Source organism: Giraffa tippelskirchi, chromosome 5 (assembly GCF_054371585.1).
Source record: "Giraffa tippelskirchi isolate mGirTip1 chromosome 5, T2T-mGirTip1v1.2.pri, whole genome shotgun sequence".
NCBI lineage: Eukaryota > Metazoa > Chordata > Mammalia > Artiodactyla > Giraffidae > Giraffa > Giraffa tippelskirchi.
Window position 1 is genome coordinate 75468442 of NC_137279.1, and position 23898 is coordinate 75492339.

General features: G+C 56.4%; 1 protein-coding gene across 1 annotated transcript in view; it reads right to left on the bottom strand.

Moving 5' to 3' along the window:
• The window catches only part of CNTN2 (contactin 2), a 34352-nt gene extending 14882 nt beyond the window's left edge, over positions 1-19470 (bottom strand). The window contains exons 1-9 of the mRNA XM_081490918.1: positions 19228-19470; positions 9803-9936; positions 4185-4329; positions 3926-4101; positions 2967-3062; positions 2391-2600; positions 2012-2111; positions 788-963; positions 248-384 (exon numbers count right to left, since the gene is read on the bottom strand). Of these exons, the coding sequence (XP_081347044.1) occupies positions 248-384; positions 788-963; positions 2012-2111; positions 2391-2600; positions 2967-3062; positions 3926-4101; positions 4185-4329; positions 9803-9872 (1110 nt within the window). The 5' untranslated portion in view covers positions 9873-9936; positions 19228-19470. The remainder of the gene's footprint in view (positions 1-247; positions 385-787; positions 964-2011; positions 2112-2390; positions 2601-2966; positions 3063-3925; positions 4102-4184; positions 4330-9802; positions 9937-19227) is intronic.
• Between the last annotated feature and the right edge of the window lie 4428 nt (positions 19471-23898).

Here is a 23898-nt window from a genome sequence, read left to right on the forward strand (position 1 = left end):
AGGGACCTACTCAGGACCACTGGTGTGTTTGTGGCTGACGTGTGCCTGGACCCAGGTTCTGGGACCCTCCAGTCAGAAGTCTCTCCGGCTGACCGGGAGAACGTGGCTCTGGGGATGTACAGAAGCACCTAGAACTACCCTCTGGCACCCTAACTGGCCCAGAGGGTCCCCAAGGGTGTGGGGGGTATGGGACCAGGCGAGCAGGGCACAGTGCGCTGGGTTGGGGAGGACGCCCCAGGTCTCCTACCTGGGAGGTCAGAGGCTCCCCGTTCCGCAGCCAGCGCACTGCGGGCCGCGGCTTGCCGGCGGCGGCGCACGCCCAGTGGAGATTGGAACCTATGTCAGCCTCCCTGTCTGAGATCACCCGGAGCCACTCGGGCTGAGCTGTGGAGACCAAGGGGAGCGTCTGCGGCAGAGCCGGGCAGGGCCTCCGGGCTAAGTCCCCGGACCCTCGGACAGCAGAGGGCGGAGGGTTCCAGGACGGGGGAGGGTGGTAGGGGGTGGGGAGGTGGGGGCGTGGTGGGGGGTGGGGCGTGGTAGGGGGGTGGGGAAAAGCAGGTTCACGAAAACTGGCACTTGGCGCCTCTGTCAGTAACTGTCTTAGTGACAAAGCTTTGTAGCGCGTTCCGTGCGCTCTCTGCAGCTCGGACCCTGAGCCGGCCGCAGCACTAGCCTCTTCCGCCCCATACCCAGTGCACTCTGGGCAGAAGGCTTGAGCAAGGGGCGGCCCAGCCTCCCTCCGGCCGCTGGGGACTGGGGAAAGCGGGGCTGCGGGCGCCAGCTGTACCCTGCACGATGATGCGGCCCTGGACGGTGTCGCGGCCCTTGGCGTTCTCCGCCTCACACTCGTAGGTGCCCTCGTCCTCGAAGCCCACGCTGGGGATCTGCAGGGTGGGCTCGGCCGTAGCCCACTGCGGGGACAGGGAGCCGTCCACTTTGCGCCATTTGATCCTGGGGACGGGGCTGCCAGGAGACAGAGCCAGAAGGCTGAGACGACCTGGCCCTCCCGGGACGCTGGGCAGGTGGGGAAGGGAGAGGGGTCCAGGAGAGACGGGGAGAGCGGCGAGGAGAGTCTGCTCCCAGGGGCTCAGCGCATCGGGGGTCTGCACCCCGAAGTTGGCTTGCCCTCCCCCCACCCCGCACCAGCCTCTTCTAGGCCAGGCCTCCTCACAGCGGCCTGAGACCTGGGTCTCCACGGGTCCCTCTACCTTCTCCCCAGCAGGGCCTGCCCTCTACTTTTCAAAGGGGATTTAGTTGTTAGTAATCTGTGTACTAAATTGACTGAGGAATCGGTGAATCTTCTGTGCTTTAACCATGGATTTTCTGGAAGCCCAATCACTGTCCACAAATCAGGGGGCATCCTGGGTAACCACAGGAGATATGAGGGAGGAGGGGAGCAATGGTCAAATCACATTCTTGCATTCATTCTACAAACATTTATCGACCACCTGCTATCAGCTTAGCACTGGTCCAGTGAATTCTTTTCCTGAGCGAGGAAGATTTCTATTATAAATTTTCTATCTTAAAAGATAACTGTTAGCATCCATAGAATACTTATTCAATGCCAGATACTGCTCTAAGCACTGTATATATATTAGTTCATTCAAATCTCATAACAACACCACGAGGTAGGTACTATTATTAACGCTATGTACAAATAGGGAAACTGAGGCTCAGAGAAGTGAAGTGGTTCACCGAAGGTCTCCCCACCAGCAAGTGACAGAGCTGGGGTTTGAGCAAGGCAGGCCAGCTTGGGGTCCACGCACCACGTTACCTGCCTCCAGCCTGGGGTGCTACATAAGCTGCCTGAGCCCGTCATGCGTTGCTGGGAAGACCAAGTGAGCTGACGTGTCGGGGCCCTGATGTGTGCAATGCCTCACCTACAGACTCAGTGCCCACTGAGGGCCCAGCATCCTGCTAGACCCTGTGGGGGCACCAAGATGGCTGAGAGCTGGCCTTGCCCTTTCCCTGGGGCCTCAGAGGGGGTGTGCCCTCCCTCCCCAGCACTCACTTCCCGAAGGCAAAGCACTCCAGGGTGACCTGCTGTCCCACCAGCGCGTAGGTCTCTGCTGGGAACCGGGCCTTGATGCTGGGAGCAAAGAGCCTGGTGTCTGCGGAGAGGGGGAGTGTGCGCGTCAGACACAAATGCTCCAGGTCAGAGCTCCTGTGCTTGTGACCTCAGTGCGGCTCAGAGCCCGCGTTTCTTGATTCCCTTTCCCCTTGGCGGCTGGAGCAAGGCTCTGAGGCTGGGCCGCAGGAGGGCCCCAGGGTCCAGGCCCAGACCCTGTGCCCTCTGAGCTGCTCTTTATAGCTTCAGAGGGAAAAGCCCCTTTCCCAACGCCCTTGACCCCTTCAGCCCCCTCCCCCTGGCATTGCCCTCAGACCCTGACCTTCTGCGGCCAGGTTGAGCTGAGCAAACTTGCTGAAGACGCTCTTGGTGGAGAAGTCCATGTGGCTGGTGGCCAGGCAGGAGTAGTTGCCCAGGTCTGAGGCATTGGTCCGCGCAATGTACAGGTTCCCTGTGGTCTGGGACACGAAGTGCCGCCCGTCCGTCGGGATGAAGTTGGGGAACTCATTGAGGAGCCAGCGGTAGGACAAGCCTGTGAAGGGGGAGTGTGAGGGACCTGGGCCGCTGGGTAAGGGAGCAGCCCTGCTGGGACCCTACCATGCAGCTGGGACCTGTAGACCTGTCCTGAGAGCCGCGGGGCCCTGAGCTGGGGCTGGGGGGAGACACAGAGGGAAGTCGTGTCTTTATTCCCACTCTCAGGGAGTGCTGTCTGCTGGGGAAACAGCCTGTACCCTTGGGACACTCCCAGTCTCGGGTGCTGCGGGGCACAGAATCATCTAGAGCTGGGGACCCAGGGATCAGTGCTCCAGGGTCCCTCATCACCTCTTACTCCATCCCTCTTCTGTGAGTGGCCAGACGCCTCCTGTACCCTCTTACATTGCCCAGGGGCCTGACTCACCTGGGTAGTGGGCGGGCGGGTTACACGGTAGCATCACCCCCCAGCCTTCATGGGTTTTCACTGGGTCTCGCTCCTCCTTAGAGAATTCCTGCAGAACTGGAGGGGGAATCCAAGGGTATGTACTGTTACTACACATGAATGTATTGGAAGGGATATCCTCTGTCTGTTTTTGAAATGTATGTAAATGATGTCATTCTACTCCTCCCCTTTTGCAACATTTAAAAATTTCTCTTGGTACTTCCCTGGCCACCCAGGGGTTAAGACTCCACACTCTCAATGTAGGGGGCCCAGGTTCGATCCCTGGTCAGGGAACTAGTTCCCACATTCCACAACTAAGAGCCCGCATGCTGCAACTAAGACTTGGTGCAGTCAAATAAATAAATAAATGTTAAAAATAAGTTTCTGTTAACTTTGGCCACCTGATGCAAAGAATTGACTCATTGGGAAAGACCCTGATGCTGGGAAAGATTGAAGGCAGGAGGAGAAGGGGACGACAGAGGATGAGATGGTTGGATGGCATCACCGACTCAACGGACATAAGTTTGAGTAAACTCTAGGAGTTGGTGATGGACAGGGAGGCCTGGCGTGCTGCGGTCCATGGGGTCGCAAAGAGTCAGACATGACTGAGTGACTGAACTGAACCGAACATGTTTCAGAATCATCTACATCAGTACATGTAAATCTAGTTCATTCATTTTAATTTCAGAGAGACACTTTATTATATGACTATATCAAAATGTATGTATCCATTCCCTATTGATAGATTTTAAGTAAAAAAAATTTTAATCACAAAAAAAAAAGAACTGGAGGCGGAAACTGGGCCCTCAGGCACTGGCCTTCGAGCCTCCGGTCCCCGCCCAGCTCAGCCTCCTTAGGGCAGGAGTCACTTGCCCTTTCTGGACACTTCCCAGCACCCTCTTTGCCACCCCCACAGCATCTCAGCCCCCCATGGGGCTCACAGCCAAAGCGGAGGACAGCCTCTCTGCTGACGACAGTGCCCACGGGGTTGGAAGCCAGGCACTGGTAGACGCCAGCATCCTGGGCCTTGGTGGGGTTCATGATGACCAGGTTGCCCCCGACCAGCTGCTGGCGGGAGCCCGGCTCCAGCTTCATTTCGGTGCCGTTCATCTTCCACCTGCAGTGGGGGTGGCGGGGCACTGATGTGAAGACAGACTGCCCACTGCCCAGGGCCTCCCAGCAGCACCGCGGGGGTCTCACCTATAGGTGGCCGGAGGGCTGGCCCGTGCACGGCACGCCAGTGTCACCTTCTCCTCTGTGGACTCCTCTGGGAATAGTAGACCGAGGGGCTGCTCTTCAAAGACAGGCCCAAAGGTAGCTGGGGATCCCCAGGCCGAGCTCCAAGCTGCAAATGGGGGACATCACCAGAGGTCTCAGGGCCTAGGGGCCAGCTGGAGCCTGGTCTTCAGGGCAGTGTTGTTCAATAGAACTTTCTGCAGTGATGGGAAGGTTCCATTTTCTGAACTGTCCAGTACAGTAGCCACTAGCCACTGGCCATTGTGCCCCTGAAATATGGCTAGTGCAGCTGAGTAACCAGATATTTAATTTTATTTAATTATAATTAATTAAAAATTCAATTTAAATAGGTTAGGCAGAACACAAATTTGGAAAACTCAGCGTGGCCACAAGACTGGAAAAAGTCGCTTTTCATTCATATCCCAAAGAATGTTCAGCTTACTGTACAACTGCACTTATTTCACATGCTAGCAAGGTAATGCTCAAAATTCTTCAAGCTAGGTTTCAACAGTACGTGAACTGAGAACTTCCAGATGTAAAAGGTGGATTTAGAAAAAGCAGAGGAACCAGAGATCAAATTGCCAACATCTGTTGGATCATAGAAAAAGCAAGAGAATTCCAAAAACATCTGCCTCATTGACTATGAGAAAGCCTTCGACTGTGTGAATCACAATAAACTGGAAAATTAAAGAGATGGGAATATCAGACCACCTTTCCTGTCTCTTGAGAAACTTGTAAGCAGGTCAAGAAGCAACAGTTAGAACAGGACATGGAACAATGGACTGGTTCAAAATTGGGAAAGGAATACATCGAGGCTGTTTATCGTCACCCTGCTTATTTAACTCATAAGTACATCATGCAAAATGCCAGGTTGGATGAATCACAAGCTGGGGTAAAGATTGGCAGGAGAAATAAATATCAACAACTTCAGATATTCAGATGATACCACCTTTATGGCAGAAAGTGAAGAGAAACTAAAGAGTCTCTTGATGAAAGTGAAAGAGGAGAGTGAAAAATCTGACTTAAAACTCAACTTTCAAAAACTGTGATCATGGCATCCAGTCCCATCACTTCATGGCAAATAGATGGGGAAACAATGGAAACAGAGACAGACTTTATTTTCTTCAGCTCCAAAATCACTGTGGATGGTGACTGCAGCCGTGAAGACAAGTCTGGACAAATCTAGACAGCATGTTAAAAAGCAGAGACATCACTTTGCTGACAAAGGTCCATGTAGTCAAAGCTATGTTTTTTATAGTAGTCATGTACAGATGTGAGAATTGGAACGTAAAGATGGCTGAGTGCCTAAGAATTGATGCTTTCAAACTATTATGCTGGAGAAGACTCTTGAGAGTCCTTTGGACAGCAAGATCAAACCAGTCTATCCTAAAGGAAATCAACCCTGAATATTCATTGGAAGCTGCAATACTTGACCACCTGATGCAAAGAGCCAACTCTTTGGAAAAGAGCCTGATGCTGGGAAAGATTGAAGGCAAGAGAAGGGGGCAGTAGAGGTTGAGATGGGGAGATGGCATCACTGACTCAATGGACATGAGTTTGAGCAAACTCCGGGAGATGGTGAAGGATAGGGAAGCCTGGCATGCTGCAGTTCTTGGAGTTGCAAAGAGTTGGACATGACTTAATGACTGAACACCAAGGCAGACTCCATCTCGTCAAGTTAGTTCAGTCAATCACCCCTTCTAAGCAGGTACTGAGTACCTGCTATATGCTTAGCACTGGGCTAGGGACTGTGTAGCACTCCTTCTTTCACATGGAGCCTGAGGGCCAGGAAGGAAGACAGAAAGCTGACAGTACAAGGAGGCAAGGACTGTAACAGTGGTTTAGGTTCACGTGCAGGGACCCTTGGAGTGGAAGCGGCCAGAGGACTCAGGGGAGAGCTGGCCTGTGGGGTGTGAGAGGGACCTGGAGAGACGCCTGGAAGCCACAGTCCAAGCAGCGGGGAGAGGATGTGTGGCCCTTGGCCTGTGCTCCTTCTGGGAAGCCGTCCCAGGAGAATGTGCTGGGGCGTGGGCCTCTGCAGGCTGTCACAGGACCCTCTGGGCCTCAGCTTCCTCACCTGTGAGATGGGAAGATGAACGCCCCTCCTGAGGCCCACAGCAGGGTCACCCGGTACAGGGTGTGTGCTCAGTGCCCGGCTCCTGGAGCCAAGTGAGGCGCGGGGTGGGGACCAGGGGCAAGGAAGGCTCAGGGGTGGGTGGATGCTGTACAGGTGGCTTTGGGGCATTTTTATAAAATTTCTGTGTGACAATTCAAGAAAGAGAGGCCCAGAAAAGGGAGTGACTTGCCCATCGTCACAGGGCAAGCCTGTGGCACACACAGGTCTAGACCTTGGGCTCCTGAGTTTGCTGAGCGGATGGGCATCCCGCATGCAAACGGCGTTTCTCTGCCTGGCCCCCTGTGGGGGCAGATGCCTTGCTCTTCCCATCTCGTGTCTAGGCTCCCTGGGCAGGGGATGCGAGGCAAAGGGCAGGATCCCACACCCGCCTCCATGTGCTGACTGGGCGGCCAGGCATGCCTTGCCTTTGTGGTGTCAGGCAGGAGCCAGGCCACCCCTAGTTGGCTCCTGTTCCTCAGTGAAGCTGATTTCAGGCTCCTTGGTGGGTTGTGGGGGGGGTCCCCATTAACTAATTAGCACCTGCTCTCCTGGTTCATCCAGCTGTCAGCCTTAGTCTAGGGGCGGGGGTGGACCCCATGCCACAGCTGAGGCCTGCTTCTAGACCCCCGGGAGTGACGGCAGCTGCTAAGCAGCTCTCAGAATGGAGGAGGAGGCAGGGCTTCCTGAAACGGCACCTCGCCTCCCCCGAGCTGTCTCTCTCCCTCATGGCTGCCCTGGGCCTCAGAGATGCCGTGGTACCTCGGCTGGAGAGCCCAGCTTAATCCCGAGTTAATGATGGTGGTGGTGGTGGGGGACCCGTGCCCCAGCTGGGACTGTGCGGAGGGGAGGGGTGTGCGGGGAGGCAGCCAGGCTGCTGGGAACAGCCCTGCATAATCGGGCTTCCAGGAAGTCTGTCTATGGTGGGGGTGGGGGGCTGAGTGGGCCCGGGGCACAGTGATGCTTCAAGACTGGCTTCCTTCTGGAGAAGCTTTATCCCCTGCACTAGGCCATATACACACCCTCACCCCAGTATCCACACATGCACACTTTCCACACCTGTCATGTACGCTCACTTCCTTACATGCACACAGACATCACACATATATACATACATGACTCTCTAAGCTACTCCAGGAGTCAGATATATACGTTTATACACACATCAGTTTCCACACACAGACGGCTACAAATGTCTACATATACTTGTATATGTGTGTGTGTGTGTATATATATATACACACATACATATATATACAGAATGGGCGTTCATAATATCCAGGCATTAATAATCACAAAATAGATGCTATTTCTTGAGGGCTTACTCTTTATCAAATATCATGCTCCACATTTCTTTTTCATAACCTCTTTACAAGATAGGTACCACCATTTTATTGTTTGGCTAATCTGAAAACTGAGACTTAAAGGGTAAAAAACTGGCCCCAAATCACACAGCGAGAAGGAACAGATCTGGGGTGTGGACCCTGGCCAGCCTCCCCCAGAGCCACAGGGTTCAGGATTCTTGACCTGTTTTCCAGCAGAAGCATCAGAGGTGCTGGTCCATCCTGAAGGTACTGAATCAGCATCTCTAGGAGGGAGACCAAAGAATCTAGATTTTGGGGGCTACATGGACATTCTGAAGGGCAAAGAGTTGTGAGCCACTGCACTGTGTAAGGCCTTCTATACACGTTTGTCATCCCCTCAAATGTGGCATGTCCTCCATGCAATAACTCACTCACATGTCCACCCTCCCAAACATCCACAGGCACACACTCACTCACCTTGTGCCTCCCTATGAAGCTACACACATCCGCCCACACATGCACTCTCAAACACACACACACACACACACACACACACAGAGACTCCCAGGCAAATCCACCCCCTCCACGCTCTCCTTGTTTGACAGCCTCTCTGATTCTTTCCTGATTCCCTGTCCTGACAACTCTGCTCCTCAGTGCATAGGCATCAGGACCTCACAGAGGAAGCAGAGAGGGAGCTGGGAGCGTGTAGGGGAAGCCGCACTGCGCTGCTTTGCACTGGGGCGCAGGAGTCCAAAGCTGTGTCCCCAGAGTAGGTGAGCAGAGGCAGCTAAGAGCCGAGGCCCCTTCCAAGGGGATGAACAGCTGTGGGACGCTCCACTCCTCCCTCTGCCACTCCTCCCTCTGCCACTCCTCCAGGGGGCCAGCCAAGTCCCACCTCCCTGGGCCTTCCTGCCTCTCAGGGTCTGAGGACTGCAGAGGCTGCCCACACTGTTTGCCTCGGGGGCTGGGGTCCCAGGACTGAGCTGCTCCTGAGGGTCGGGAATGTGGAGGAGCCCAGGCACCCCTCCTCTGCTTTCTCTGGGCTACATGTCTCCTGCTCCCTGAAGCCTGGGCTCCCTACCCCAGCAGCACCTCCAGGCCTGGGAGCCCCGGCACCAGGAGTGAGGCCTGGGCTGGGCGCCGGGAGGCTCCCTGATTTCCGAGCAGCCTCACTGACCCGGGTGCAGGGCTGGGAGGCAGTGGGAACATAGAGCACCTGACAGTATACCAGTGGGGTCCCTGCCCGCCGAGACGAAGAATTTAAAATGTGCTGGCTGCAGGGGACCTCGGGGTGGGGAGATGGAGTCTGAAGCGGTTAGGACTCCAGGAAATTGGATGACGGGCACACTTTCTCCCGTGGCGATCTTTAAGGGAAGAAGACACGTCTGTGGGTCTTGTCTGGGCGTCAGGGCGGAGAGACCATGCAGTGGTCCCAGCAGGTGTTTGAGCAGCAGAGGCGGCTGGAGACTCTCCCACTCGGCCAACCCAGCCTCCGAGCCTGCACGGCTCACTCCGCCCCGCCCTCCTCCCTTTCTGCCGGCTTCCCCTCACCCCAGACCCCTGGCATGAGAACCTTGGCTTGGGCCTCTCCTGCATGCTTCCTGGGCACCCTCTGCTCTGCCTCATCTCTGCCCAGACCCTCTTCCACATCTGGTCCACTTGCCAGGGCTCAGCGTTGCCCTAAGGAGCCCTCCAGCCCAGGGTTTTTGTGGTCAGCGGACCCTAGAGCAGTATTATCCAACAGAGCATTATGGGATGATGGAAACATTCTATAATCTGTGCTGTCCAACACTGCTATGAGGCCTTGAAGTGCAGCTAGAACAACTGAGCAACTAATTTTTAATTTAATCTTGCAGCCTTAAGGGCTACAACTCTGCGCTAATGTGGAGCTCTGGTTGTGCCGTAGTCTTACTGTGTGACCCAGGGCAAGCCACTTACCCTCTCTGGATCATGTTTCTTTCATTTACAATGTGACAAAGACTCGTTCCCTCTCCTCCTAATCTCAGGGAAAGTAAAATCCACAGACACGAAAATTTCACAAGGAAACGGCCTCACCCTGAAGTGCTACAGCAGTGCAGAGTCACTTATTTCTGTAGTCATCCCTAACAATGATAGAACACCCGACATATCCCTGCTGGCTCTGGAGCCCAGACAAGCCATCTTACCTGGAGTGGAGACAAGGACCACAGCTACCAGCATCAGCAGGTGTGCTTTCCTCCTGATGGGCATCTCCATGGTGGGCAGCGGAGACGAGCCTCAGCCCAGCACAGGGAGCGTCCGGCTGGAGGCCGAGAAGGACCTAGGGAGGCAGAAAGATGGGGAGGCCTCTGAGCTGAGGAGAGCCCCTCCCAGCTCCAGGCACACAGGGCGGCAACGCTCTTGCCTCAGCCTGAGGAGAGGCTGGAGCCGCTCTCCCCCTCCCCAGGGCCCCGGGAAGGGCCTGGCTATTGCCCAGCAGCTCCTCCCGGGCTGAGTGCCCCCTGCTGCCCCCTGGGGGTCTGACCCTGCCCTGGGCCCCTCCCCTCCTCCTGCTGCCCGCTGGGTGAAGGCAATGACTAATCGGGAGGCAAGAAGCCACTGCCTGTTCATCGGGAACAGCTCTCCTGGAGGGCTGGAGGGGCCAGGGCCTGAGCCAGGGTGTGGGGAACCAGCTCCATATTCTCAGAACCAGCTCCATCTTCTCAGGGTCAGGTCCTGCTCCCACAGTGGCCTGGGTTGGAGGGTAATGAGGCCCTCTGCGAGCTGCCTCTAGTCTCCAGGAACCAGCCTTATTTTCTAGCAGTGAGGAGGAGTTTCACTGATTCATCCCCACCCTCTCGCCCTTATGTGCAGTGCATGATGGAGCCATAACTTTGTCCCCTCCTTAGCAAGGCTCCCCAACTAGATGGACTAGTGGTCCTGATAGGCCTCTGGGCACCAAGAGATAACGCAGCTTCTAGAGGAACTTCCTGCCTGCCGAGATGAGTTGCCTTCTCCAGGGGATCCTCCTGACCCAGGGATCAATCGACCCAGGGATCTAATATGGGATCAATCGGGTTCGATTAACCCAGGGATCGACCAGGGATTGATCCAGGGATCCAACCTGGGATCAATTGAACCAGGTTCGATCAACCCAGGGATTGAACACGGTTCTCCTGCATTATAGGCAGATTCTTTACTGCCTGAGCTACCAGGGAAGTCAGGATGAGCAGCTGCTGCTGCTGCTGCTAAGTCGCTTCAGTCGTGTCCGACTCTGTGCGACCCCATAGACAGCAGCCCACCAGGCTCCGCCATCCCCGGGATTCTCCAGGCAAGAATACTGGAGTGGGTTGCCATTTCCTTCTCCAGTGCATGAAAGGGAAAAGTAAAAGTGAAGTTGCTCAGTCGTGTCTGACTCTTAGCGACCCCATGGACTGTAGCCCACCAGGCTCCTCCGTCCATGGGATTCTCCAGGCAAGAGTACTGGAGTGGGGTGCCATTGCCTTCTCCGCAGGATGAGCAGAGACTTGGTTAAATCCTGGAGACCTAGAGAACGTGCTCCCTGGGGGCACCAATAGCAATCAGAGCCTCTCTCCCTCAGTCTGAGAGGCAGGGGCTTCTCATCCTGGAGGGGCCCAGTCTGGGGGAGTGTGGTGGTCAGAGTGAGCATGGGTCTCGGGGCCCCCAGGCTGCAGGGAGCAGGTCACAGCGCTGCAGGTCCCACCTCTCGGCCCTGCCGCCTGCTTTACAGGAAGCTAAGAGCAGAAGGAGAGGGTCTAAGGTTGAGGGAGACAGCCTAGCTGTGGACCCTGCCGCTAGCTTGCTCCGAGACCCACTTCAGCATCCTCCTGTGTAAAGTGGGTGCCCTCTGCTGTCTCCTCCAGCTCTGAGAGGCGGTGCTCCCGAGTGCAGGGTGACTGAGGGCCTGGGAAGGCTGCCCTGGATGGGAGTGGGCGGTGGAGGCCTGGGGCCCGTGCAGGGTCTGCAGACCAGGCAAGCTCAGGGTCTCCCTGCCTCATATGGGCTCCACTCTGTGCAAAGAAGGGGCTCCCAAATCTCTTTCAGCCTCAGCATTGGCCACCACTGCCCTTTTCCTGCCTCCCCAGCAGCCCCAGCTGGAAAGGTTGCAGGGAGAAGCGGCCGCAGGGCTGTCAGGGAAGATGTGGGCTGAGGAGCTGGGTGTTCTGTGGGGGGTGGGTTTAAACAGGTGCACCCCCCCACCCCAACTCCAGCATCGTGCCCCCTCCCCACACCAGGCAGGCCCGGATCCACCTCTGTGCTTGCCCCTCCCCATCCTTGTCACTTTCGGTTCCAGACCTCGACCCAAGGTTTCAGCACTTCCAGCCGGCCGGACACTCCCCCAGGGCCCTCGGTGCAGAACGGGTGTCACGTGTGTGTCACGTTCAACTGCTTGACAACAGCTGTCATGTCACATGCTCACACTCACGCTCACATGGTGGGCTGACCAGTCTTCAGTCCTGCTTAAGGGTTACCCCAGGGCAGACAGACACACACACGCATCCTCCTACTATCAGACACACTCCCTCTCACACACACCTTCACACACTCCCTCTCACACACACACACACTCTCACACAGGCTCTCAGGTTGCTAGGGTCAGCAGGGTGCTCAGTCATGGAAGAATCTAGAAGCAGGACCCTGGAGGGTCATAAATGCAGGAAACTGTCTTCATGACAGGGCCAGTGGGCACTGGGAACTGCCTCAGGCTCTGGAATCATGGACAGGAGTTGGTGACCTTGGCTTCATTTCCTAACAGTGTTGTGAGCTTGGACGAGTCATCTCGCCTGGTGGACTGCAGTGTTCTCATCTGCCAAGTGGAGATCATAACACTTCCTTTACAGAGCAGTTCTGAGTGGTCAGTGAGGTATGGAGTGCCATGCAGGGGCAGTCCTGAGGCTGTTTGGACTTGCCTTGGCTGACGGTGGGGCTGGGGGCACGGAGAGAGGACGGGGCACCAGACCCCTTCCCGCTTCAGCCAGAGCAGCTCCCCTTACACTTGCTGTATCTGCTGGACTTCCTTCCCAGGTTCCCTCTACACGAAGGGTTCCGCGGTTCCGAACAGTTTGAAAACATCTCTTTGGCAGTGTGCCCCGTCTGGAGTCTGGCCCAGAGAAGGTGCTCAGTCATCGTTTGCTGCCTGTGCTCTGTCTGCCAGTCCTGGGAGCTCAGCGAGGGGGAGGGTGCAGGCTCAGGGAGACGTGCACTTATCCTGAGCTGCCTGAGCAGCGCAGAGACCAGAGACGGACGGACAGGGACTTGAGACCGGGGCTGCAGACTCGGGAAGGGGTCTGCTGTGCCCACCCGCAGTGCTGGAGAGAGTGGGTGGGTGTGCGTGTGTATGCATGTGTGTGAGGTCTGTATGTATCTGTGTGTTCTGTCTGTATGTCCCTGTGTATGTGTGTGGTCTGGTCTTATGTCTGTGTATATGCATGTATCTGTGTGTCTGTGTATGGGAATATCTGTTCTTTGTGTATATGCCTCTGTGTGTGTGTGTGTGTGTGTGTGTGTGTGTGTGTGTGTGTGTGTGTGTCTTATGTCTCCGCCCAGCACAGGCTGTGAGGACCCAGCCCTGCCTTGCTTCTCCGGGATCAACCAGGAGCCCTACACTCTGGATCACTCACCTCCACACAACAGTGGTCAGAAGTATCTGTTATCTCTTTTGTTTGCTGTTGTTTCAGTTGCTAAGTCAGAGAAGGCGATGGCACCCCACTCCAGTACTCTTGCCTGGAAAATCCCATGGACGGAGGAGCCTGGTAGGCTGCAGTCCATGGGGTTGCTAAGAGTCAGACACGACTGAGTGACTTCACTTTCACTTTTCCCTTTCATGCACTGGAGAAGGAAATGGCAACCCACTCCAGTGTTCTTGCCTGGAGAATCCCAGGGACGGGGGAGCCTGGTGGGCTGCCGTCTATGGGGTCGCACAGAGTCGGACACGACTGAAGCGACTTAGCAGCAGCAGCAGTTGCTAAGTCATGTCTGACTCTTTGCGACCCCAAGGACTGTAGCCCGCCAAACTCCTCTGTCCATGGGACTTTCCAGGCAAGAATACTGGAGTGGGTTGCCATTTCCTTCTCCAGGGGATCTTCCCCATCCAGGGATCAAACCTGCATCTCTTGCATCGGCAGATGGATTCGTTTATCACTGAGCCACCAGGAAAGCCCTGGTTATTTCTCTTACTGTAAGTAATTATAACACATCATGAATAACACGATCTCTGACTTTAATCAGTCACCTCTAGGTTCAAGGGCCCTGGGCAGCCCTCGGGTCTGAGACCCGCCGCCCCAGAGGAGAGGTGGGGAGGGGCTGGGACCGGGCTCGTCTAGGGCTGTCCTCTGGGAGCATGAGAGGCTGATCAGCTCAAACAGATGTGTACTGAGCCAAGGCCGCTGTGTGCCAAGGCCTTGTGTGAACACCCCCCACACACACACCCACCCTCCTCTTCCCCCGCTCCCACCACAGAGCCTGGGTCAGAGATTGGACCTCACTGCCTCCCTGATACGAGGCACTGGCATCCAGCCTTGTCCTGCATGTCCCCATTGCATATTTAACACTGTGTGCCAGGCACTGTGCTAAGCATTGGGGAGGGGGGCAGGAAAAACAACACCACCACCCTTGCAGAGCCCTTGCCCAGCTGAATGCAACCGGGGGATGTGCTCAAGAGCCTCAGGGGCCAATCATCTCCCACACCAGCCCTGTGACGCTTTCTAGAATGCCCAGGATGGAGCTCGGGCTGGAGTGGAGCTATGCCAGCCCCAGAGCTGGCCCCAGGCAGCCGCCCTGGTACAGGGGGGCAGGCGCAGCCTGTCACAGGCGGGCACAGGCTGGCACTATTTGGGACCCATCCCGAGAGAACGTGGGAGTTCATAGGCCGCTTGAGGTTCAGGGGGAGCTGGCTGAGTTGCTGGGCCAGGAGACAAAGATCTGGAAGACAACTGGGGGGTGGGAGGCTGGGAGCTGGACCCCACCAGGGTCTGCTGGGTTGAGGACCCCTGCTCAGGGCCAATCAGCAAATGAAAGATGCCCTCCGCCCAAGTGCTTCCCCTAGGGTACTGAGTTCCCGGCCCTGGAACCTGTCTCTCCTTTCCCCTGACAAAGGAGATCTGAGCAGGTTTGGGATGAGTGGGGGTTGGAAAAGAAGGAGTTAGGAGCCCCGTTGAGGGAGGAGAGTCAGTGACTTATTATAAGCCACCAGGGATTACAGGAGCACCCTGGGTTCCCTACCACCTGGCACACTGCTTAAAGAGGGGGTCTGGTGTTGACAGGCCTCATGCTTACTAGCCAGTGTAACCTTAGTATAACTAACTGGAATAACCCCAGTTACTGTTTGTTATTGAACTTCTCTGAGTCTCAGTTTCCATCTGCAAAATGGGGATGAGAAGGGTAGTGCCCGCCTCCCGGGACTCCTGTGAGGTCGGCACCATTCCTGGCCCATAGTAAATGCTTGAGAAACATCAGAGCTTGTCACTGAGAACCCTCACCAGTCTCAAGCGCGGGCACCAGCACACCGAGGGGCACACAAGTGCGCCCACAGACACACGGTCACAACGTTGGGCCACACTCACATGGATCGAGAGCGCTGACAGACTCCCCACCCCCCGCCTCTCTGGACAGGTGCCTTCCTCCTTCACTCCCACGGCTGTGGTGGGCCTGGGCCAGCACCCACAGGCGTGCCGCTCCAGACGAGGACACAGGGTACTCAGAGCCACACCCAGACACCGTGCGTGCAGGAGGGGGCCTGGCTTGGACACACACGTGGGCTCCCCCAAGCAGGTACTTCTCATCAGCTGCCCCACCTCCTGCCTGTGGGGTCTAAGATGAGAGGAGGACTCTGGCTATGAAAGGAATTGCCTATGAAAGGGTCCTGGGACGGGACCACCATCTTCCAGAAAGGTCTAAACCATCTCCACACCCCTGGGAGGATGGGGTCCGCAGTGGCCTCGTGGGGCTGCATGCCCAGTGGGGCAGAAGCTGGTGGGAAGAGAACTGTGCCTGCAAGGCCTCGGTGGTGGGCGGCTGGTGTCCTGAGCTGGAGCAGGTCCCTGGGTGTGTTGGGTGGGAGGGGAAACCTCTCAGTCCCTGTGGGAACAGGGACTGCCTGGGGACAGGGCAGCCTTGCCGAGGGTCCCGCCCCAGCCTGCTCCATGTGCTGCCTCCCTCCTGGGCCCTGCTCTTCTCTGCAGGCTCTTTGTATTTGCAGCTGGCGCCCTGAGGCCCTGCCCCGGCACAACCGTGCCCAACAGGGAGAGCCAGGACTCCCAGGCTTGCAGATCTGCCTAAGCTTTGGGCCCTGGGCTGGAGGAGTCGGCCCTCGATCTGTGGTCTGGGGTCTTTCCCTCCTGTGCCCACCCTCTCCACTGAAGAGACCCCTCAAAGTGGGGAGTGGACAGAAGGGGAGAGCTCTGCTGGCTTCTGAGAGGACCTGGAGGTGGGGCACGCAGTGCCTAGACTCCAGGGTTCCTGCCTGCCTGCCTGCCTGCTAAGTGTGTGGTCTGGGGCAGAAGGGGAGAGGGCTTTGGGAGGAGGGCCCCTTTCTGCGACATCAGGAGTGGGAGCAATTGTTCCAACTTGGTTTGGAAGATCCAAATCAGGAAGAAATCAGTGGAGCAATTTTGCACATCCCCTCATCTCTGCTGAGAGGAGATTCCCCTCAGTTTCTGGACAGGCTGGTCAGGCTGGGTTTGCACTTGCTCCTCCCCTTTGTCTAGTTTCTCCTCTCGGGCCCAAGTTAATGGCACCTGTGGGGCTACGCTGCAGGAGGGCCACCCTTCGCCAGAGCCAGGGTGGAGAAACTTTTTGGCCTATGGGGTGGGCAGACATGGAGAGGATCTAGGCTGGAGGAGACCAGCTGGTTTCATCAGGGTGGGTGCCCTGAGTGTGGGGTGGGAGTAGTCAGATAAAGAAGCAGAGGTGCCCTTGGGTCAGCACGTGTCCTGGGAGGGATGGAGTGTGCTTGGTTTTGGGTGAGACCATCACACACCTTAGCTGTGGTTTGCACCCTCTTTGGGTAGACAAGGAAACATGGGCTCAGTTTATAGCAAGAGAATTCATTGAACCCGTGGAAGGACTTCTTCACTCCAGGATGGTTACCATCAGGGCACAGAACCCACGAAAACTTCCATGAATATTCCAAGTCAGCAGAGCCCCGGGGGTTTGGTCTCGATCAGGGCGGTCCAGAAGGGTGAGAGCTGGCCAGCATGGAAGAGGGAGAGAAAAGGATGTCTGTCTGCTCATGGATTCCTGAGTCACTCCTGCCTGTATCATTTACTGGAGGACGACCTGAGGCTGGGAGAAATTTACGGGGTCATCCAGCCCAACTTCTACTTCCAGGCAGAAGTGCCTCTCAGCTTGGCCGGCTCCAGTCATGGGAAAGAAGGCTGCCCCAGCCCCTCATGGCTCGTCTTTTCTGCTGAGGAAGTCGCTCCTACAGTCTAGCTTCAGCCCCTCTTGCTTCACTAGCATATCTGTTGCTCTAGTTCTTCTTTTCCTGTGAATCAACCCTGTGGTTCTGACCTCAGGCTTCTGAGATAAGCTTTCTCACAAACATTTGGCTGAGGACATCTCTGGGGGTGGGGGACACCGTGCCTTCTCAAAGGGCGCGGCTTCCCCAATGGTCTTCAAGTCAGAGAAGACACTTTGGGGGCATCTCCTTCTTAGTACTGCTCCTGAGGAGCGAGTCTGGTCAGCTAGTCAGAGACCATCCTGCTGAGCACACTGCCTCAGAGGCCCTTCCCACACGTGTCTATTTAAACAACTGCTGGCAGAGAAGGTGATGGAAGGGAGTTGCATAAGGAGTGAAATCCGGTGGGGAATGGTGTGGGGTGGGGGGGACAGTGCATTTGACCGGCAGGGAGCGTGCAGAGAGAGCTTGGGGGGTGTACGCTGGGTGGGGAGTAAGAGCGGCGGGGGGGCCCCTCTGCTCAGGCAGTGTGCTTCTGCGTCCCCCACCGCTCGGGGGGCCCCAGAAGGAGAGGTGGGCGTCGGGGACTTAGCTGCAGTGGGCTTAGCGGGCCCTCCATGTCTGTCTCACCTCACACCCCCTCCTGATGGCTGGGGGCTCCTGGTAGATCTCATGGGGAAGGAGGGAGAACTCTGACCTCAGGGTGAAAGCCTTCCTCGAGGGGATGTTCAGCCTGGCTGGAGAGGGTTGGGTGGCTGGGTGCCCAGGGTGCGGCGTGGATCTCCCTGCTCCCAAGGCCAGGGTCGGGCACATCTCCGCCCCATCTCTAGCCGCTCCCAGAGGGGGCGCTCCCTCAGTCTCGTCAGGTCTCTCTGAGGGCCCCTGGGAGGCAGGGACGCTGAGGGCTCTCTGGCTGGGAGGCTGGGAGAGGAGTCCCAGACGGCCGCCAGGAATGCGATCAGAGATCAGACCAGTGACACCCTGGCTAATGTAGAGTCGTCCTCTTCCTGCCTCCCTTTGGGCAGAAGGACAGGATGCCAGCTGGGCTGGGGAGGGAGGCCAGGGCTTTGGGGGTCAGGCCGGAAGGCAAGGGTGAGAGGAGTCTGACCCGTTGCAGGCTGGATGTGAAGCAGGGGGAAGTTAGCAGCAGGAAACCTGGGGGCGAGCAAATCCAGGTTCTCCGGGGCAAGGGTCATGGGTACTCACAGCTCTAGATTCCTGAACCTCTAAACAACCTTGACTGACAGCTCTTCCCCTAAGACTCAGGCTCAGCCCCCAGCGGTCTATGGCTTTGTCCCCGTGCAGGGTGAATGCTCTCCTTCCACAGGCGCTGTCTCAACTCACCCCATCCTCGCTCCCCAGATGTGGGGAGCCCTCCTAGAGGAGGTGATGGCTGCGCCCCCCACCTCTGGCCAGGTGAGCCCCATGGAGCTGGACAGGAGGACTGCCTTCTCTTGCAAGACCCCCGACATGGCACCCCTTCCCCTTCTGGCTCCATCCCTTCCCCCACTGGAAAGTCAAACTTCTGCGACTCCTTCTCCTTCATTGCCACCGGTGAGGATAGGGGGACCCGAGGAGACGGGGAGGTGGGCAGGGCAGAAGGGATGTGACTTGACCCAGGTTTTCCTCCCTAAGTCCAGGCTCCTGGATGGGCCTTTGCCTAAACTTGCGCTCCAGTCTCCCCTCACCTCCCACAGCCTCCCCCTCTGTCTAACAGAAGCAGGACTTTATAAAGAGGTCACCCTGCACAGGCAGGCAGGCCCAGGGCGGCCTCACATCTAGGCAGCCAGGTTTGCTCCCATCCAGGGACACGGCAGGCCAGGGTACAGGGGCCTGGCCTCACGGACAGTCAAACCCTGGGCCAGGGGCACAGGGCAGGGGCGATGGCCTCTGCCCACTCTGGGGGCAGCCACTGCTGCCAGCCTGTGGCTTGAGCTCCTGGACATACTTTTGGGGATCAGATTCCCAGCCAGGCCTGGCCTGCTAGGGCCCTGCGGGGTGCCACCTACGTCGACAGGGCGGAGAGGGTCTTGGGTCCCGGCAGACCCTGGGGGGTTGGGGTGAGAAGTCAGACCGGCCCCTGCCAGCGGCTGGGGTTCCTGCCCTGCCCCTGTCCCCTGCCCCCCCGCAAAGGAACTGAGCACACAGTCCCTGCCCACAGCGGTGCCCCGGGAAGCCCCTGGGCTGGAGGAGACAAAAGCGGCTGGCACCTACCTGGGATGCAAGGAGGGTGTGGGCCGGGGACGGGGGACGCCGCTCACGCGCGCGTGGAGCCGAGCCAGCCAGGCTGCCGGCCCCGGGCCGCCCTCCTCCGCTCCGCTAGCCTCAGCCCCAGCGCTCGCTGCTGTCCTGGTGCAGCGGCGGGCGAGGGCGCGCCTATGCGCGTGTGCGTGTGTGTGTGCGCGTGTGTGCCGCCGGTTCACTGCAGCATCTCTGCACCGAGATGTGCTCCGCCCTCTCGCCGGCGCCGCTCACTGGCTGGCTCGGTCTCAGCCTGGAGACGCTCCCCGGCCCCTCCCTTCCCCAGCCGCCCTGCTTTACCTGATTTGCTTCCCGTGTTTAGGGGCCGGGGCACTTCTTCCATGAGGCTCGGGCAGCTCAGCTCCTGCGCAGCCTGGTCGGCTGCCCCCGCCCTCCCTGCCCAGCCCCGAGCTGAAGGACTGGAGAGGGTGCGGTGAGAAGCACAAGAGTGGCTCTTAGTCCTCAAACCCCAGAGACTCATGGAGGCAAACTCCATGGAATCGACTCTTAGAGGAAGGGCTGCAAATTAGAAATCCCTGCCTGAGGTGCGGGGCGAGTGGGGTGGAGGGCTGCCTCCGATCGTCTTTATTGTTTCCCCTCTTTATAAAAGTAATGTGGGCTCTTGGTCAAGGTAACCGAACGTTAGAGGAAATTTTAAGTGAACGTACCTTAACGTTTAAATTACATGCCTCTGGGTTTATTATTTTCATGTAAATAATTACATGGGTTACTAGTACTATTTTATGCAAATGGACCACCTCATATATCATTGATTGGGAAAATAGTTTAAAATTATATAGTAGACCTTGAGCCACTTTTCACATAACCGTGTATGGATCCAAGCCCATTTTCAACCAGCCAGCAGTGTGTTGTCATGAAAAGCCCACTAGGTTAAGAGTCTGGATCTCTGCAACTAGCTTGACTGAGTGTTCTAGGCTGAGTGCTCTGTCTTCTCGAGCCTCACTGATAACCTGAAGGGACTAAAGATGGCCAGGGTCCCTGCCGGCTCTGAGACTCTAGGTGCTCACCCAGTGAGTGACACGTCTCTCCCTCTCTGCTCCTGTCGTGTGGCAGGCGTGCCCCGGAAGGCTGGGGCCTGGAGGAGGAGGAACGAGCCGCCTGTGGCGGCTGAGGGCCTGGCAGGCTGTCACTGTGCCCCTACCCCGCTCCACCTGCTGACTAGCTCGCACAGACGAGACCAGTGAGCGGTCCAGATGCTGAAGCTGCTGGTGGGGCCAGGCCAATGTCAGAGCTTTCAGGGGACACACCTATCAAGCCTGGAGCATGGCTCCATGTATTTTTGAGTGGAGGGGGACACAGAGGCTTGGGATGGGCCTGGGTCGACAGAGAAGGGGCCTGGAAAGGGAGGAGGAGGTCTGGTCCAAGGGAGGGTCTGTAGCTCAGCCTCCGAAGCCCGAATGCCTGCCCGGGTCCCATCTGCTCTCCCCCCGGGCCTTCTGCTGCCCCTGCATGGAGCTTTCCCAGCTCGGGGACAGTCTTCCTCGTTCCCGATGGAGGCTGTGTGGGCCACGTCTCCTGGATAACTTAGACTGCTGCTGTGCAAGTCCCTTCCAGGATGTTCTTCCTTTATCTGCCTCTGCCCACATTGTCCTTGTCTGTCTGTCTTCCTGACGCTGGCACGTTGGCCTCAGGCTTCTGAGGTGAGCCCTGCCCTCTGACCCCACCCAAGTCAACCAAGGCTCCGAGGAGAGCGCCCTGAGTTCTCTCCAAGCACAAATGGCTGCCAAGAGGGGGTGGCTCTGCTGCTGCCCTGGGAGAGATGGACCGGGCATTGGCTGACTCAGGGGCCAACAGTCAGGAAATGCTTGCAGGGAGGATTGCTTCAGATTGACACTGCTGTCTTTGTGACTGTTTTAGGACAGCTGCTGCCCTTGTGGTAGGGGCTGGGTCCTTGGGGAGGCCACGGTTCCCACCCCAATGACACAGGTGACTAGGGGCTCTAAGATGTTCTCAGACCCCTCTGCAACCTGCTTGCCCTGCCCAGGTGGGCTCCAGAAGCCACAGTAAGTGCAAACTAGAGTGCTAACTGAGCCCAGGACTGGATTTGGGGCAGTATCTCTCAAAGTTTCATCTCAGAGGGATTTGGGGTGCTTGGGGGCTCCTCACTGCCTCTAAGGTGCTTCTGTTTCTAACAAAAGAGTGGGCTGAGCCTTTGGGGGTCTAGGCTGAGTTTTGCTTGCGGTCCATTAGATTGATAATGGCAACAGCATTTTATAATATTATTATTAATTATTGTATAAATTATTAACAACAACTTGAGTGTCTCCAACGAGCCAGGAACTGTACTAAGTGCTTTATCTGAATTGGCCACCCGGGGGGATATGTGTTGTTATTATTATGCTCACTCTACAGATGAGGCTCAGAGAGATTGAAGAACCCACTCAAAGTAAACAAGAGGAGAAGCAGAGAATGCTAGTCTGACTCCAGCACCCACGTACTCCAGCCCCCATCACAGACCCCTCTGGGGTGGGCAGAGCCAAGGCAGTATACTCTTTTTAGTGCCTGTCAGATCCCAGAAGCCTCAGCACAGTTGATTACAAGGGGCACCTCTCCTTTCTGGGGCTAATCAGTGTGTCTTCCTGTTGTCTGAAGCAGGACTCCTCATCTCCAAGTTGGGTTTCCACAGACTTCCAGACGGGCAGAGAAGGTCAGCTGAAGACGATCAGGCAGCTAATCACATGGGCCACTGTTTGCCTGGCAATGTGGTGACCCCAGAGTGGGGGCTCTCAGGAGGCATCTTGAGGGCCACTCAGCCCTGCTCAGACCACCTGCTCCCTCCTCCGGAGGCCTGCCAGGGGATCTCCAGTGGTCAAGGAGGGGCCTCGGGTCAGCCCCAGGGGACCAGTGGGGAGGAGCTCTCTGCCAGGATGCAGGCCCCTGACGGTGTGGCTCTCCTCCGGTGTTAATCCCGAGCCTCACACGGCCTTTCCCAGCCCCTCCTGCAACCAAGCTCTTCATCTCTGGTTTCAGGCTTCAGAAATTTTCTACCACTCTCAGGAGTGTTTGTGTGCTTATGGAGCCATGTCTCTGCCTACAACAATGGGGGGTTCAAGAGCCACAGGATATGGTCTGTCTTCAATGTGGCTGTAACCTTTCTGGAAGCAACCTGGCAGTGGGAGCTGGATTGTCTATCCGCAGCTTCCAGGAAGAGTGACAGGCCCCTCCTTGACCACTGGAGATCCCCTGGCAGGCCTCCGGAGGAGGGAGCAGGTGGTCTGAGCAGGGCTGAGTGGCCCTCAAGATGCCTTCTGAGAGCCCCCACTCTGGGGTCACCACATTGCCAGGCAAACAGTGGCCCATGTGATTAGCTGCCTGATCGTCTTCAGCTGACCTTCTCTGCCCGTCTGGGCAAAGCTCTGAAACCAGACCAGCTTGACACATAGTCCTGCTACTTCTGGGCTGCGTGGCCCCAGGCAAGTCACTAATCTCAGAGTCCCAGGTTCTCCACCTGAAAAATAGGGATGGAAGACACAAACCTCTTAGTTGGTGGAAAACACTGAATTAAGCACATGGTAGGCACTCAATAAACATTAGTACTTCCCTTTGGGCCCTTTTAGGATTCAACTTCCCTGTCTGTAATGAGTGTGTGCACCTGTGAGGCTGAGCCCTTCTCTGTTTCAAGGGTTGGGTGACTCTGGATTCACCTTCAGGAGAGCTGGACTCTCTCTGCTCTGGATGACCCAGCTGGAGGACAATGGCAGGTCACTGATGGACACTTAATTTCTCTGAGAATCCAGGTTCTCATCACCAGAATGCAAATAATCCTATTCCTAACTTAGAATAGTGTGAGGACAAGTAGATTAAAATATGACTTTTAAAGGCACTGTTTGTATGAAGTGCCATGCAAAACACTGGTGATGATTCCCTCGACTATGCAGTCTCTGAAGGCAGAGATTTTCTCATTCATACCTATGTTTCCCGCACCCCAACCCCTAGCTTAACCTAGTGACTGATGCCTAGTAGAGACTCAAATAACTATCTGTTGACTGATGAATAAACGGTGGAGAATGCCTGCTCTGACAGTTCAGATGGGGGAGAGTGGGAGCTAGGAGGTGGGCAAAGGTTTTGGTGGATGGGGTTGGGGGTCCATCCTGAACTGGAATAAACAGTGTAGAGGTGGGGAACATATTTCTGGCATGAGGTTGCTGGGGACTGAAAAGAGCATGATTTGTGTGGGTCCGGGGGAGCCAAGTTGAACTGAGCAGGGGGCTGGAAGGGAAATCTCAGTACCCCATCCACATTTGCCTTCCTAATTTTGCTTGAGGGCCTGAAGGAGTCTGCGGCCCAGAGGGGCCTAATTACTCTCTTAGCCATTTCAACCCAGGGCTCTCGGAGCTTCTTTTCAGGCTTATAATGGACAATGCTAATGTCATTATTAATATTTAATAGTAATGATGCTAATAATGCCTTGCATTTATGTGGTCTCTCCAAAGAGCTCAAAAAACCCTGAGATCTTTTTTTATGAACAATTTGGCCAGTGTGGGAGATGGAGGGTGGGAGGGCAGGGGCAGCCAACAAAGGACGGAGCCATAGGGAAACCGAAGCCCAGAAAGGCTGGCCCAAGCTCACAGAACGGTGGAGGTGGAGCTGGGCTGGGATTGGGCGCTGGGGTTCCTCGTCTGG